The 14,050-nt window shown below is 39.0% G+C and overlaps 2 protein-coding genes across 2 annotated transcripts in view; both read left to right on the top strand.

The window, feature by feature from the left end:
* The window catches only part of LOC105438671, a 35,910-nt gene extending 34,900 nt beyond the window's left edge, over window positions 1–1,010 (top strand). The window contains exon 20 of the mRNA XM_030996557.1: window positions 691–1,010. Coding sequence (XP_030852417.1) covers window positions 691–909 — 219 coding nt within the window. The 3' untranslated portion in view covers window positions 910–1,010. The remainder of the gene's footprint in view (window positions 1–690) is intronic.
* Window positions 921–10,952, top strand: LOC584798 (adhesion G-protein coupled receptor G2). Its single transcript, XM_030996558.1, has 7 exons — window positions 921–1,122; window positions 1,430–1,594; window positions 5,373–5,488; window positions 6,295–6,578; window positions 7,297–7,363; window positions 7,832–8,090; window positions 8,277–10,952. Exons 1-7 carry the CDS (start codon window positions 1,120–1,122, stop codon window positions 8,745–8,747), a joined length of 1,365 nt encoding a protein of 454 aa, XP_030852418.1. The 5' UTR covers window positions 921–1,119; the 3' UTR covers window positions 8,748–10,952.
* Window positions 10,953–14,050: the final 3,098 nt, after the last annotated feature.

Here is a 14,050-nt window from a genome sequence, read left to right as displayed (position 1 = left end):
ACGGAAGGAAGGACGGACGGTAGCGTTTCTATATCCCCTCCGACTTCGTCGGCGAGGGGATATTAATTATGATTATACTAGTAAAATGTAATATAAATAATTTATAATTATATTAATAAGAATAATAATTCGATTATTGATAAAAGTGATGACAATAATACAAATAATATTAATGATGATAATAATGATGATAATGATAATAATAATAATATTCGATTTGTAAGGCGCCAAAGCAACTTGAAATCAAATACTCAAGGTGGACTAGTTCGAAGGAGAAATCACATAAAAGCATCTGCATTTTATACAAACTACAGAAAAATGTAATAAAAGGGAACAATTAATTATATTCCAATCCAAATGGAAACTATTTTAGATTATTGTTTTACACCTCAACTAATCTGCTTTTACGAATTTGTCAAGAGAGAATTCACGGCGAAGGCTCTGCATGAGCAAAGGTTCCCTCTCCCAGTTCCCTATTTTCAGATAATAATGAATATATTAATAATAATAACAATAACAAAATAGTAATATTGATATTATTGTTAATTTAAAAAATAATTTTTTTTATAATAATGATGATATTGATAGTAATGATTGATAGTAATGATACAAATAATGATGATGATGATAACGATAATAACAACAATAATACTACTACTAATAATAATTGAAGTTCTAATTACATAACAGGTCCAGAGTGTACCTACTGACGACGTAATGCGTGGTCTTGTGCTTTCGCTAGCTGGATCCAGTCTTTCAGACCTGACCAAGGCCAATATTACCATCAATGCTCCGACCCGAGATGACCGCAATGACGTCATTGCTACCAGACCAGAAATCATCGCTCAGGTCAACAGTCCACCTTCAGTCAGTTCATCCGTCATTTCGTCCACGGCCCCACTCTCATGATCGCCGTCGAATGGCAGTGGTGAATACGTCCGCGTCATCTTCAATGTATTTTCAACTCCAGCCCTGTTCATTTCTAAATCATTGCGCACATTCAGTGCAGACAATGAAGGCTTCAATCGATCGGCTAACTCGCCCGTGATTTCTCTCAGTATTGGCCAAGGGAAAGTAGCAGCCTTGACCGAATTCATCAACTTTACCTTCACTACAATAATGGTAAGATCTATAACAATAAATGTCTTATTTTGCATGTATTATTCGTATTTGTAATCTGCCTTTAGCAGTATTTATAGATAATTGAATTTGTAGACATACATAATTGTATAGGGGAAAATGTAACCCTATATGTATTTCAATCTATTTTCTTTCTTTTTTAACTCCTGTGTTTGATTCCCCTCATGATAAATGGGCTTTTAAAATAAAGCAATCAAAATTATCATTCATTCTTCTTTCATGCCTTATTTAACAAATTTTATTATGGTTCTATGCATTTCTTGCTGTTTTTGTTGTTGTTGTTCTGTAGTCTGGATACGTGAATCCTATGTGTTCATTCTGGGATGAGGAGCAGGGAGATTGGTCCCAAGATGGATGTGTTCTTGTTTCTGGATTCACAACATCTGATGAGCGCTATGATGAGGAGAGTGTGCACTGTGCGTGTGATCATCTTACCAACTTCGCTGTTATAATGGTCAGTGCAAAGCAATTAGGCAATTATTATATACATTATCACCATTTAACCAATCCCCGGACAACTATAACCCGACTAACTAAACGCAGTAGGTTACTAGAGCTATAGCGTGATAATCCTCTAGATGACCCAGGGGTATAGTTGGTCCTACGGATTAAATAGTAGTATGGTCTACGTACTATATAATATATCTTACGCCTGCTGTAATGCGAATGGATACGGCTACTAGCTAGTTTCTTTCGAGACAGGTAAAAAAAAATACTACATTTGTAACAGGTAGTTGTGGAAGAGCGGTCATTATTCGACCTCATCCCCTTTTGCAATTAGATAGATAATCAAGTTTATTCCATTCATCATAAAAAAACATTTAGATACAATAACATACAAAATCACAAGATATATAGTCAAAATAAACAAACATTACATAAGATAATAGTACAAAATAAGGCAGGCGCGGATCCAGGATTTCTTAGGGGGGGGGGGGGGGGGCCCACTTTTTTTTTTTGGTCCGAAAAAAAATCGTAACGACTATTAAAGCCAGCCCCTATATAAGCGGGGGGGGGGGGGGGAAGAGGACACTATTTTTTTTTTGGTCTCGAAATTTGAAAATTTGACATTTTGTTCCGTGGGGGGGGGGATGAGGTCACCTTTTTTAGGTCAGTCATTGGCATATTTTTTTCATTTTTTTTTTAAATTAAAAAAAAAAAAAAAAAAAAAAATCACAGAAAAGGGGGGGGGGGGTTGCTCCAAAATACACACATAAAAAACCGAAGGGGGGGGGGGGTCAACCCCTTAACCCCCTCCCCCCTTCCGTACGTGCCTACTCGTCTGAAAATAGTTTTTCCCCTCCCGCGCGAAGCGCGGAAGCTTTTACGTTTCATTAAATCATTAGAAAAAGAAGACGATTCGTTGTACAGTTTTTTACTCTTAATCCTCGTCTTAATTCATCCCCCTCTCCCGCGCAAAGCTCGGAAGCTTTTACGTTTCATTAAATCATTAGAGAAAGAAGACGATTCGTTGTACAGTTTTTTACTCTTAATCCTCGTCTTAATTCATCCCCCTCTCCCGCGCAAAGCTCGGAAGCTTTTACGTTTCATTAAATCATTAGAGAAAGAAGACGATTCGTTGTACCGTTCTCGACTCTTAATCCTCATCTGAATTCGGTTTTCCCCTCTTCCCTCCCGCGCGAAGCGCGGAAGCTTGTACGTTTCATTAAATCATTAGAGAAAGAAGACGATTCGTTGCACCGTTATGACTTTTAATCCTTGTCTAAATTCAGTTTCCCCCCTCCCACGCGAAGCGCGGAAGCTTTTACGTTTCATTAAATCATTAAAGAAAGAAGTCGATTCGTTGTACCGTTCTCGACTCTTAATCCTTTTCTAAATTCAGTTTTCCCCCCGCTTCGACGTTTCATTAAATTTTTAGAGAATGAAGACGATTCGTTGTTCCGCTCTCGAAAATAATTTAGTTTCCCCCACCCGCGCGAAGCGCGGAAGCTTTTACTTTTCATTAAATCATTAGAGAAAGAGGAAGATTCGTCGTACCGTTCTCGACTCCTCTTAATCCTTGTCTAAATCGATTCCCCCCCTTCCGCGCGAAGCTCGGAAGCTTCGACGTTTCATTAAATTATTATAGAAAGAAGACGATTCGTTGTACCGTTCCCGAAAATTATCCTCGTCTGAATTAAGTTCCCCCTGCCCTCCCCCGCGCGTAGCACGGAAGCTTTGACGTTTCATTAATTCATTAGAGAAAGAAGACAATTCGTTGTACCGTTCTCGACTCTTAATCCTTGTCTGAATTTCAAATATGTTCTTTGTCTATTCCCTTTTCTTCCTACGTCCTCTTCCTTTACACTCCTCTCTTTTTTGGCCGGCGTTTATTGGGGGACCACCCCACCGCCCCCCTGGCTACCCGCCTGCTGTAAGATGAACATATGTTGATACCTTGTCCGCCCCGGAAGCTCAGGGGTTTAAGGTTCTAATTTACGGTCAGATTAGCATTCAGGGGTCCGCCTTAGCGCCCTAGACGGGGTCCAGGGGGCAGAGCTCCGGAAGTTCAGGAGTTTAGGCATTTAATTACGGTCAGATGAGCATTATTTTGATACCTAATTGTTACAATGGCAGGTCACTAATTGGCTTGGGGTCCAGGGGGCAGAGCCCCCAGAAATCAGGGGTTTTAGGCATTAAATGACCGTCATATGAGCATCTAAGGGCCCGCCTTAGGGCCGTAGGTGGAATCCAGGGGGCAGAGCCCTTAGGATTTTAGGCATTAATTTTAATCATGGTCAGATGAGCATATTTTGATACCCCATTATAATGTGACACTGGCAGTTAACTATTTTTTCTTTCTCGCTCTCTTTCTTTCTATTTCTCTTTAATATACTTTTTCAAAAAGAGTGTGGGGGAGGGGCTCGAGGATCCCGATCCCCGCCGTTCCGCGGGCCCTGATATGTAGGCATCTCAAGAAGCATTTTCTTGCCTGGCTGTAAATTTAGGAATTTGTCATTTTCCAACAAACGCATGAAGTGAGGAAAATTATCTCATTTTAGCATTATTTGTTAACCACCGTTATGGAATTATAAATAAACCACGTTTGAATTATATTTCTCCAACCCCCCCCCCCCCCCCCCCTCCTCCCCTATCAGTATGCCAGTGCCCCCCTCCCCTCCGATCTACACCTTGTTGGCGGGAAAATTGCAACTGATATCCCTTACCTTTCTTAATTCTCTTTTTTTTCCTTTCCCTTTCTCTCCTCTTTCACTTTCCCTTCCCTTCCTTATCTCTCTTTTAGGTTTGCTGGGGGGGGGGAGGGGCACGGTCATTTTGGTCCCCAACCCGCTCCACACATTGTTGGCGGGATTAACCGCAACTGATCTCCGCTTCTTTTCTCCCTTTTCTTTTTTTCTTCCTCTTTTTGTTCCCTTTCAGCTCTCCTCTTTTCCTTTTCCTTCCTTCTCTCTTTTTTTAGCGGGGACGGGGGGGGGGGGGGGGGGTCGGGGGGAGGCTAGGGTCTTTTGCCCCCCCCCCTCGATCCACAACTTGTTGGCGGGAAAATTGCAACTGATATCCCCCTTCTTTTCTTTTCTTCTTCCTATTTTGTCCTTCCCTTTTATCTCCTCTTTATCTTTTTTCTTTCCCTTTCCTTCCTTCTCTTTTATTTTTTTATTGGGGGGGGGAAGGGGGAGGCAAGTCCTTCCCCCGATCTCCTTCTTCCCTCTTTTCTTTTCTTCTTCCTCTTCTTTTTTTCCCTTTCTCTCCTCTTTCCCTTCTTTTCCTTCTCTCTCTCTCCTTTTTTTTTTTTTTTTTTTTTTACGGGGGGGGGGGCCAAGGCACGCTCGGCCCCCCCCCCTGGATCCGCGCCTGAAATAAGGTGATCTGGACAAAAACATAGCAAAAGTGAGTATTTATGTGAATGAGGAGGCAGCTAGAAAGGAAGGAAATGCCTTATTGGTGCTGCCACCGACAAAAAAAACTGAAAATTTGAAATTTTACTTCCAAACAACGAATGTAGAGCTGGTCTTCAATTGGGTTTGAATGGCATTCTCACTCTTGAGATCAAACAAAGTTTGAAGGTGTGGTGTCTTGCGTGAAAGGTAGTAAAGTGATATTCTTTTCTTTTTTTCCATCAGTAATATGAGGTTCACCACTTTCTATTATAATAACCCCCCAATTTCTCAGTTTTCAATGAACCACACATAGACTTTATGAGGCAAAGAATCAGTTTCATTTGAGCATTCGAAGATGTTTCAGTTTGGGCTCAAATTTTGTTCATGTTACAGGATATCCATAGACAGGAGGATTCATTAATCGAGGCTTACAACATCCTGACTTACATTGGATGCTGTATTTCTATCTTCAGTCTTCTTGTCACATTGGCAACCTACCTGTGGAACAAGTGAGCTCATTAAAAAAATATGCAATTCTTAATGTAATACAAAGGAGACAGAATTTGTAATTATTCTCTGGTCGTTTTATCTTCGATTTTATTTGGTAGCTTTTGAACGAAGAATACTTACTTAAACTATGAAAGAGATGCATTTTTAGAATTCATTAAATAATCATGCAAATTCAAATACCCCCCCCCCCCTTTCGTATAAAAGTATCTCTGAATCAAATGATTTGTGAAATAAAACAGTTCTGTTCGGCATCACTTCTGTTCGGATCAGCAATGATGTTGAGAACTACTATCAACAATGTACAGTTCATGATAGAAAGGGGAAGGGGATGGGGAGGAGAAGAAGAAGAGGAAGAAGAAGAGAAACTGCCATAATATGATTAGTTGCTTGGTGAATTTAGAGATGGTGTGACGAGGGTAATAAATAGGTTACAATATTAATTTGTTTATATCATAGCAATATTATATATTGATATTCTATCAACTTCGTAGATCAGATCCTCTGCCTCATGGTGTGCAGTTTGCATAGAATAGAAAGCATATTTATTTCGAACATCTTTGGCGTACATATATTTCCCATTTGACAACGTCCTGAATAGTTACACCCAGATTAATTGTATTCAACACACGTGGCCATTCTTCATTTTACAAGCATTTTCCCCTTAATCGCACTTTGTTGTTCTTGTTGTGTGACCTTTCTATTCTTCTGGGTTGCTGATGAAATGATGGTATGGCTGTACATGCATGATGGTACACTACTGCTTCGACGCTTTCTTAACATGATTTTAATGTTACAATCTTGATAGGGATTTGAGGTCAAAACAGGCTAACCGGATCTTCATCTGTCTGTGCCTGACCTTGATGTGTCTCTACACGACATTTGTCATCATGATCTCTCTGGATTCTATCAGAGATTATCGTGAGGTCCAAGCTGGACCCTGTGGCTTCCTGACGGCTCTAGTTCACTTCTTCGTTTTGTCCTCAATTGCATGGATGGGTGTGGAAGGGTACAATACTTACCTCATTATTGTGAAGATCTTTAACACCTACATCCAGAATTTTATGATCAAGGCTTTCTTAGCTGCATGGGGTAAGATATTTGTTTCCTTAAAGTTTTTTATGGGAATAGTGATTATGAAGTGTCTGTATGTTTTTACACACAAATAGAATGTCTCTAGTTCAGAAACCTTCGACAGACTTGTTTTAACGTATACATGTAGGTACTGACAGTATCCATAAAACAATGAGTTTGGCAAGGTGCGACAATCTGCTTTGCTGCAATCAACTTCCACCAATCAAAAAAATGATGAATGGGCGATCAAATGTAATTCTTTTACTTTTCATAATAACAGGAAATGTTGATTCTTCTGTTTTCTAATGAACAATTTAATTCCCAAGGTCTGGCATTGTATTATATTCATTTAGCCATGCTAACTAAATGGATCATAATTATGGAAAGATTATAGTCCAACAGGCATCATCTAACAATGCCCATGAATTCGTGATTGTTGCCATTTATGTGTAATTTCTTCATTATAAGTATTAAACAGCACTCGTCATGGCATGTGAGGTGTACAAAGAAGACTCTTAACCCCAGAGAGTATAAGATTCGAGATATCCTATTTATTTATTTTAAATAAAGTGTCGCCATAACCGTGGTAAAAAAAATTAAGCTGGACAGCACAACGATAACATGAGTAGGCCTATCAGAGAAACGTGGAAAGGAATGGGCTAGGCCCATGTCCAATTTAGGCCTATTATGAATGACTATAAACATTGTATTTTGTTATACACGTATGTCATTTCAGGAATTCCAGCACTTATCGTGGTTCTTACAGGAGCTATTGCTAGAGACTCGTATGCTCATGATGATCTGTAAGTGGTAACGCTTGAAAGTTTAGCTGGAATATTGGATTGCATAGCATAGGGTATATAATTATAATGATCTTCAAATTTCAGATTCAGCAAAATCACGTTTCTGTACTTTAATCTACTTTTTAGGCATTTGGTATTTTGGTATCTCATGAGTTAGCAAGTATGCAATTATGATCTGGAATTGGTATTTAGGTATCACTTTCGTGGATATGTGTTGTGACCCAAGCTCTAGGAAGGCCACCACGTGAATACAGTCACCACACATACTAAAATATCACATGTTGTTAGTAACTTATGGGACAACAAAGCTTGGACTTGCCAAAAAAATAATGGGAAAGCATTTACAGTAACAATTTTTGAGATAAAATGGTTCAAGGACCATAGACATTTTGTACAACTATCGCTAAGATTGTCAGTACTGATTGACTTAAGTCAGTCACTTTACAAAAGCATATTTACTATCAATAGATGCTTTCTACAATTTTGGGCTCAAATCGGTGGTCTCCTGATTCCCATATCCATCATCCTCCTCATCAACATTGTCATCTTCATCCTGGTGGTTCGACAATTGATCCGGTCAGCCAACATCGCTGGTCGGGTAAAAAGAGAAGCTAAGGCAGAACGTCGAGAGACTATCGAACGCGTCCAGAACGCGATCTGCATCTTGCTCCTGCTTGGTCTGACCTGGGTCACCGGATATCTTCTTTTGATCCCGTTATTCAGTCAGGTAAAACCAACTAGCTATAAGAATAACTCATGTGTGGTATCCAGCTCTTCTAAAAAGTATCTTGAGAACTCAGTTGTAATAATTACATACACCAGCAATACCTCTTTAGATGCTTAGTACTCTGAAGAACATGAGAGAGAATGCCATATACATAATTATTATTTCTGAAACATTTACGCTTAACAGGTGGCTCAGCCAATCTTCGTCGTCCTTAACTCCTTCCAAGGATTGTTCATCTTTCTACTCTACTGCGTCCGGAAGCCTCACATCCGTAAGAAATGGGGGCTAATTTGTTTCGACAGGTTCCTAAAGAAAAAAGCAAGCACTTCCAGCGGTGGGGTAAGCTCGACGGCGCTATCATCGTCAGCTGGCATGATTAGCAATTTGCATCCAGGAGCCTCGGGTAATTGCTTGTTGCCTACCAAAGACGACAAACCCGATCCTATATGTATGTTCAATCCGACCTTTGATGTTAGCCAGGTTGAGGAAGGGGTCACACCACCTATGAACAAAGATCTCCAAAGTTCCACCGAAGAACAGAAGAAGGACGCGGATCGTGATGCAACAAGCACAGATATCGTGACGGCCAGTCTCCCTCTTGATGCATCTGTCACAAAGGCCACTAATAGAGGTGATGTTGCTTCCACCAACAAGTGATGCCGCCCTCAATTTTCCAATCGATTTAACGGATGTCAGCAAAGAAAAATAGAGCAGTGACATAGATGCCAGTGGCACCACCGATTTTGGTTTTGACTATAGCGCTGTATTCATTCTTATTTGATTTTTGAAAATTGTAAACGGCTGACCACTAGACCACAATAACCCCCCCCCCCCCTATCCCCTTCCCCGAGCTTTTTGCAATTACCAATATTCCGTCACTACATATTCGGGCAACCAGGTGAATGTAATATCTTGTCATCTTTATTATATTTCAATGACGAAATTATATATGTATATTTATATATACCTTATCGATGTATTCATGATCAGATGATTTTTTTTATAAATAATACGTTGTGGTGTATTACTCAGAGAAGAGCTCTTCCATTGTTGAAAAATGTTTAATGATGATGATGCTGGTACGATGGTTTTTTATCAATTCATTTTAATCATTTCTAATCATGATATGATATATATAATTTATGTATATTGCGAATGGAAATTAGATAATAATGGTTGCGTAATCCAAGGTTCCCATTGCTGTCCTCTGTTTTGATTTTTGTTTGCAAAGGTTGAACAAATTATCTCCGCCGGGAATCGAACCGGGTCACTGGCTGAGAACGCTAATGCCTTAATCACTAGACCACATCGAACCCCCATCCCCCTTCCCAGATCATTTAGAAATTACTTATAGCCCGTTACCACATATTCGGGCAACCAGGTGTTTTTTATTTGTTATCATCTTTATCATATTTCAGTGACGAAATTTTATATGTACATTTATATGTACCTTATCGATGCATTCATGATCAGATGATATTTTATTTTGTAATTAAATTTTGTGGTGTATTACTCAGAGAAGAGGTATTTTCATTGTTAAAAAAAAGTATAATGATGATAATGATGGTACGATGGGTTTTTCTCAATTCATTTTAGTATTTTTTAGTCATGACATGATATATATCTGTATATTGCGAATGGAAATTAGATAATAATGGTTGCGTAGCTTAAATCCAATGTCCACTTTGCTGCCCTCTTTTTTGTTTTCTTCTTTTTTTGCAAAGGTTGAACAAATTGTCTCCGCCGGGAATCGAACCGTGTCACTGGCAGAGAATGACAATGCCTTAATCACTAGACCACAAAGACGGGCCAGTGGCTCCGGCGATACCAGATATAATTGACCGACAGATTTTGGCAAATCTGGTGGGGAAAAACATATATACATGTGCGGTGGTTGACGAAAAATAGACAAGTGAAAAGAAATAATGTAAAAGCCGTAGGAGATACAAAATATACTAATTTTTGGATTTAAACCTTTGTCAAGTTCTTGAAGTTACCTTGTTGTTCCATGATTATACTGTGTATATAGTTTTAAGTGCTTCATAATCTTAAGCATTTTAGTCGAAATTTATATCACCATATTTTACTCAGAAAAACGTCCTTTATTGTAGATTATTTTTGTTGTATTATTTAGCGATTTTGATAAAGCATAAACTTCATTGTTCATGGTGTCCATGAAAACAGGAGACCCAAGTTTATCGTTAAATTACTCAATAATCCTGACATGATTACTTTTATTAAATGTACACATCACAGAAAAGCTAATAAATAAATATATAATTTACCTTCATAGAACGCTCAAGGGTAATTGTCTTTTAACCCTTTACATAATAACTTACACGAAAACATGACAGGAATGTTCGTATAGAAATACAAATGTAAGACAGAAATATATAGGTGCAAATGCACGCAGACAAATTTACATACGATAACATTAATAATCACAGGAGAAATAATTGTTTAATTAACTATGTTAAAAATTAGGTATTTAGGCTAAAACAACTATCATAGACTCATTTTGTTTTCTGTCAGTGTCAGTTCAGACTTAAATCAGTCGTATGTGATGTAATGATCATAATTTCTTGTTGTCATATGATAGAAAGGAAAAGGAGCTTTTCAGCGATTTATACATTAAGGATAAAAAATAATTTAGGATTATTGAGTAATTTACGAATATAAGCTTGGGTTTCTATTTTCAGGTACACCATGTATTGTAGCTCGTTTCAATGTTGGATTGCTTATTTACTGCTGATACAAAGCATGGCAAATCAAAACATTACTTTAATTATCATTTATATTATCGTGCGCAACAAGAAAAATATACAGGCAAGATTAGTAATAAAGCAAATGGTGGCGTGGAAAGTTGGCATTCAAATTGTTTTTATTAATTTTTGTATTTCATATTAATATTTCCGTTGCGATTTAAAAACGTATACAATCTTAATTAATTTTTACAAAGCTGTCAAAGCTAGCAAAAAATGAAATAACAAGAGAACCCACAACCCAAGAGATCGATAGCATAATCTAAAACCAATCAAATCACGAACCCCAATTAAAAATGGAGGATCTCTAAATTATTTCATGCAGTTCATATTAAGGTATAGACACAGGAATCAGGCATTTGCACATGACTGACTTTAAATAATAACGTATCTTTCTTTCATCTCATTTTCTGGACACGGAAAACAATAAATAATGATAATAATAATAATAATATTTAACATATGAGGACCTTTATTGTAGAGGAGAGGCATACCGACTAATACTGGGGGTGACCATTTCAGCCCTGCATACTACAGAAAGACAACATTTTTGTTAGAACATAATCCATTCGTAGCCCCTTTGCAAAATTACCCCAAAGCCCTGATGGCAATAAACTCCCAAGCAAGTGCCCTGAGCAAGTCACTTAGGACATATACCCGGTTTTGGGTTAGTAGTCCAGAAGTGGTACTCTAAGATTAAGTTTCCGTTTTGGTTTCTTTGAAAGTCTAGAGGGAAGTCCTGACACGCAATAAAAAGTATAGATGTATATTGTATATATATATTATTACATTTCCAATCCCTATAAATTATACTGCACATGCTTAATCTCGATAATCACACTTCCAATTGTAAACATGTACATTGCGAATGGATAATACTAGGGGCGGACTGGCGGTCGGGAATTTAGGGAGGTTTCCTCACGGGCCGCTCGAAATTTGGCTTGAAGGCCCGTCAATCTAAACGCTCCGATTGATCGAAAAGGTAATTTTTACCTTGATTTATCCCCCCCCCCTCATTTTGATATTAAGGTATGGTAGAAGGCATATGAATTCGTGCACTGCATCATAACGCAGTAATAGCAAAATGTCGAATTTTCTAACACTCGGTTTTTTTTTTTTTGGTCCCGAAATTTGAAAATTTGACCGATCGACATTCCGTTCCGTTGGGGGGGGGGGGTAAGGTCATCTTTTTAGGTCATCCGTTAGGGGTTTTTTTTATTTAATTTTTTTTATTACCAAAAAAAAAGAAGAAAAAAAAGGGGGGGCTTTAATTTTCCCGATAAACATACACATACAAAAAACTCAAGGGGGGTGGGGTTTACCCCCCCCCCCCCCCCTGCGTACGCGCCTGAATACACAAGTCAGCTGATGAACGGAGGAAGTATCCCAGAAGCGAGGAAATATGTATCATAGACAAAAACTTTGTTCTGGCAAATTCGTGATTAAAAAAAGAATATGTGATCTCCGTACACTTGGTGTATAGAAATGATACCGTAAGCCATGTAAATTATTGACAACATACCGCGTGGACAAATCAGCTAATATGTTGTACATGTATGTATATTATTCTAGGGCTTTTATTTTCTCGACATCCTACCATGCACCACAAAATCGACGAAAATCGCAGGGTTTTAATTTTCATTTAGAGCTCAATAAAGTAAAAAAATGTGTATTTGATAACTTAGAAAAACATCGTCAGTTACTAGTGTTTGTATTTTCTAAAAGTGTATACTCTTTTCTAAGTATGCATATTTTTTTTAAATCGAAGCACAAAGCAGTTTCTGTATTAAATTATTTCGGGGGCATTTTTTGTATATAGACCCATGTCTGTCCGTTCTACTCTTTACTGACCTTGTTTGATCTCCCTGATCCCTGCTAACTCCAAAGAAATTTCTTCAAGGCTCTTTAATGTCCCCTTCATTTGTCTGATTTTCGGTCAGAGCAGGCGCGGATCCAGGGGGGCCGAGCGGGCCTTGGCCCCTCCCCCCCCCCCCCCCCCCGTAAAAAAAAAAAAAAGAGAAGAAAGGAAAAGAAGGAAAGGGAAAGAAGAGAGAAAGGGAAAGAAAGAAGAGGAAGAAGAAAAGAAACGGGGGATGAAGGAGATCGGGGGGCCGAAAGGGCCTTGCCTCCCAAGCTGTTGCCCCCCCCCCCAATCAAAAAAATAAGATAGAAGGAAGGAAAGGGAAGGAAAAAAAAGAAAAGAGGAGATACTGGCGTGCTGATAGGGGGGGGGGAGCCTGGGGAAAATCAAACGTGGTTTAATTCTAATTCCATAACGGTGGAGTACAAATAATGCTGAAATTACATATTTTCCGAGATTTTTCCTCACTTTTTAGTAAATTATACTTTTTTATGTGTTTGTTGGAAAATGACAAATTCCTAAATTTACAGCCAGGCAAGAATATATGATGCTTGAGATTCCTACATGTCAGGGCCCGAGGAAGGGCGGGGATCGGGAGCCTCAAACTTCCTCAAAAAGAAAGAGAAGCAAGAAAGAAAGAATAGTTAACTGCCAGTGTCAACAAATAATGAGGCATCAAAATATGCTCATCTGACCGTGATTAAATGCCTAAAGCTTCCGGGGGCTCTGCCCTATGGATTCCACCTACGGCCCTAAGGCGGGCTCTTAGATGCTCATCTGACCGTAATTTAATGCCTAAAACCCTTAATTTGTTGGGGCTCCGCCCCCTGGACCCCACGCCAAATAGTGTCCTGCCAATGTCACAAAATAATAAGGTATCCAAAAGAAAATGCTCATCTGACCGTAATTAAACGCCTAAAAACCCTGAACTTCTGGGGGCTCCACCGCCTCGACCCCACCAGGGGCCCTAAGGCGGGCCCATGAATGCTTATCTGACCGTAATTTATTGCCTTAAACCCCTGGGCTTCCGATGTTGGACAAGGTATCAAAATGTGTTTATCTGACCGCAGGCGCGTAGCCAGCCCCAAAAAACAAAAACAAAAACAAAGAGAGGAGAGGAAAGGAAGAGGACGTAGGAAGAAAAAGGAGCAGACAAAGAACATTCAGACAAGGACTAAGAGTAGAGAACGGTACAACGCATCGTCTTCTTTCTCTAATAATTTAATGAAACGTCAAAGCCTCGCGCAGGAGGGGAGGGGGGAAATGAATTCAGACAAGGATTAAGAATCGAGAACGGTACAGCCAATCGTCTTCTTTCTCTCATAATCTTATGAATT

The sequence above is a fragment of the Strongylocentrotus purpuratus genome, unplaced genomic scaffold, assembly GCF_000002235.5.
Source record: "Strongylocentrotus purpuratus isolate Spur 01 unplaced genomic scaffold, Spur_5.0 spur5_scaffold_3, whole genome shotgun sequence".
Taxonomy (NCBI): domain Eukaryota; kingdom Metazoa; phylum Echinodermata; class Echinoidea; order Camarodonta; family Strongylocentrotidae; genus Strongylocentrotus; species Strongylocentrotus purpuratus.
The sequence above is the reverse complement of the archived record's forward strand: the minus strand, read 5'-3'. Positions and strand labels throughout refer to the sequence as shown.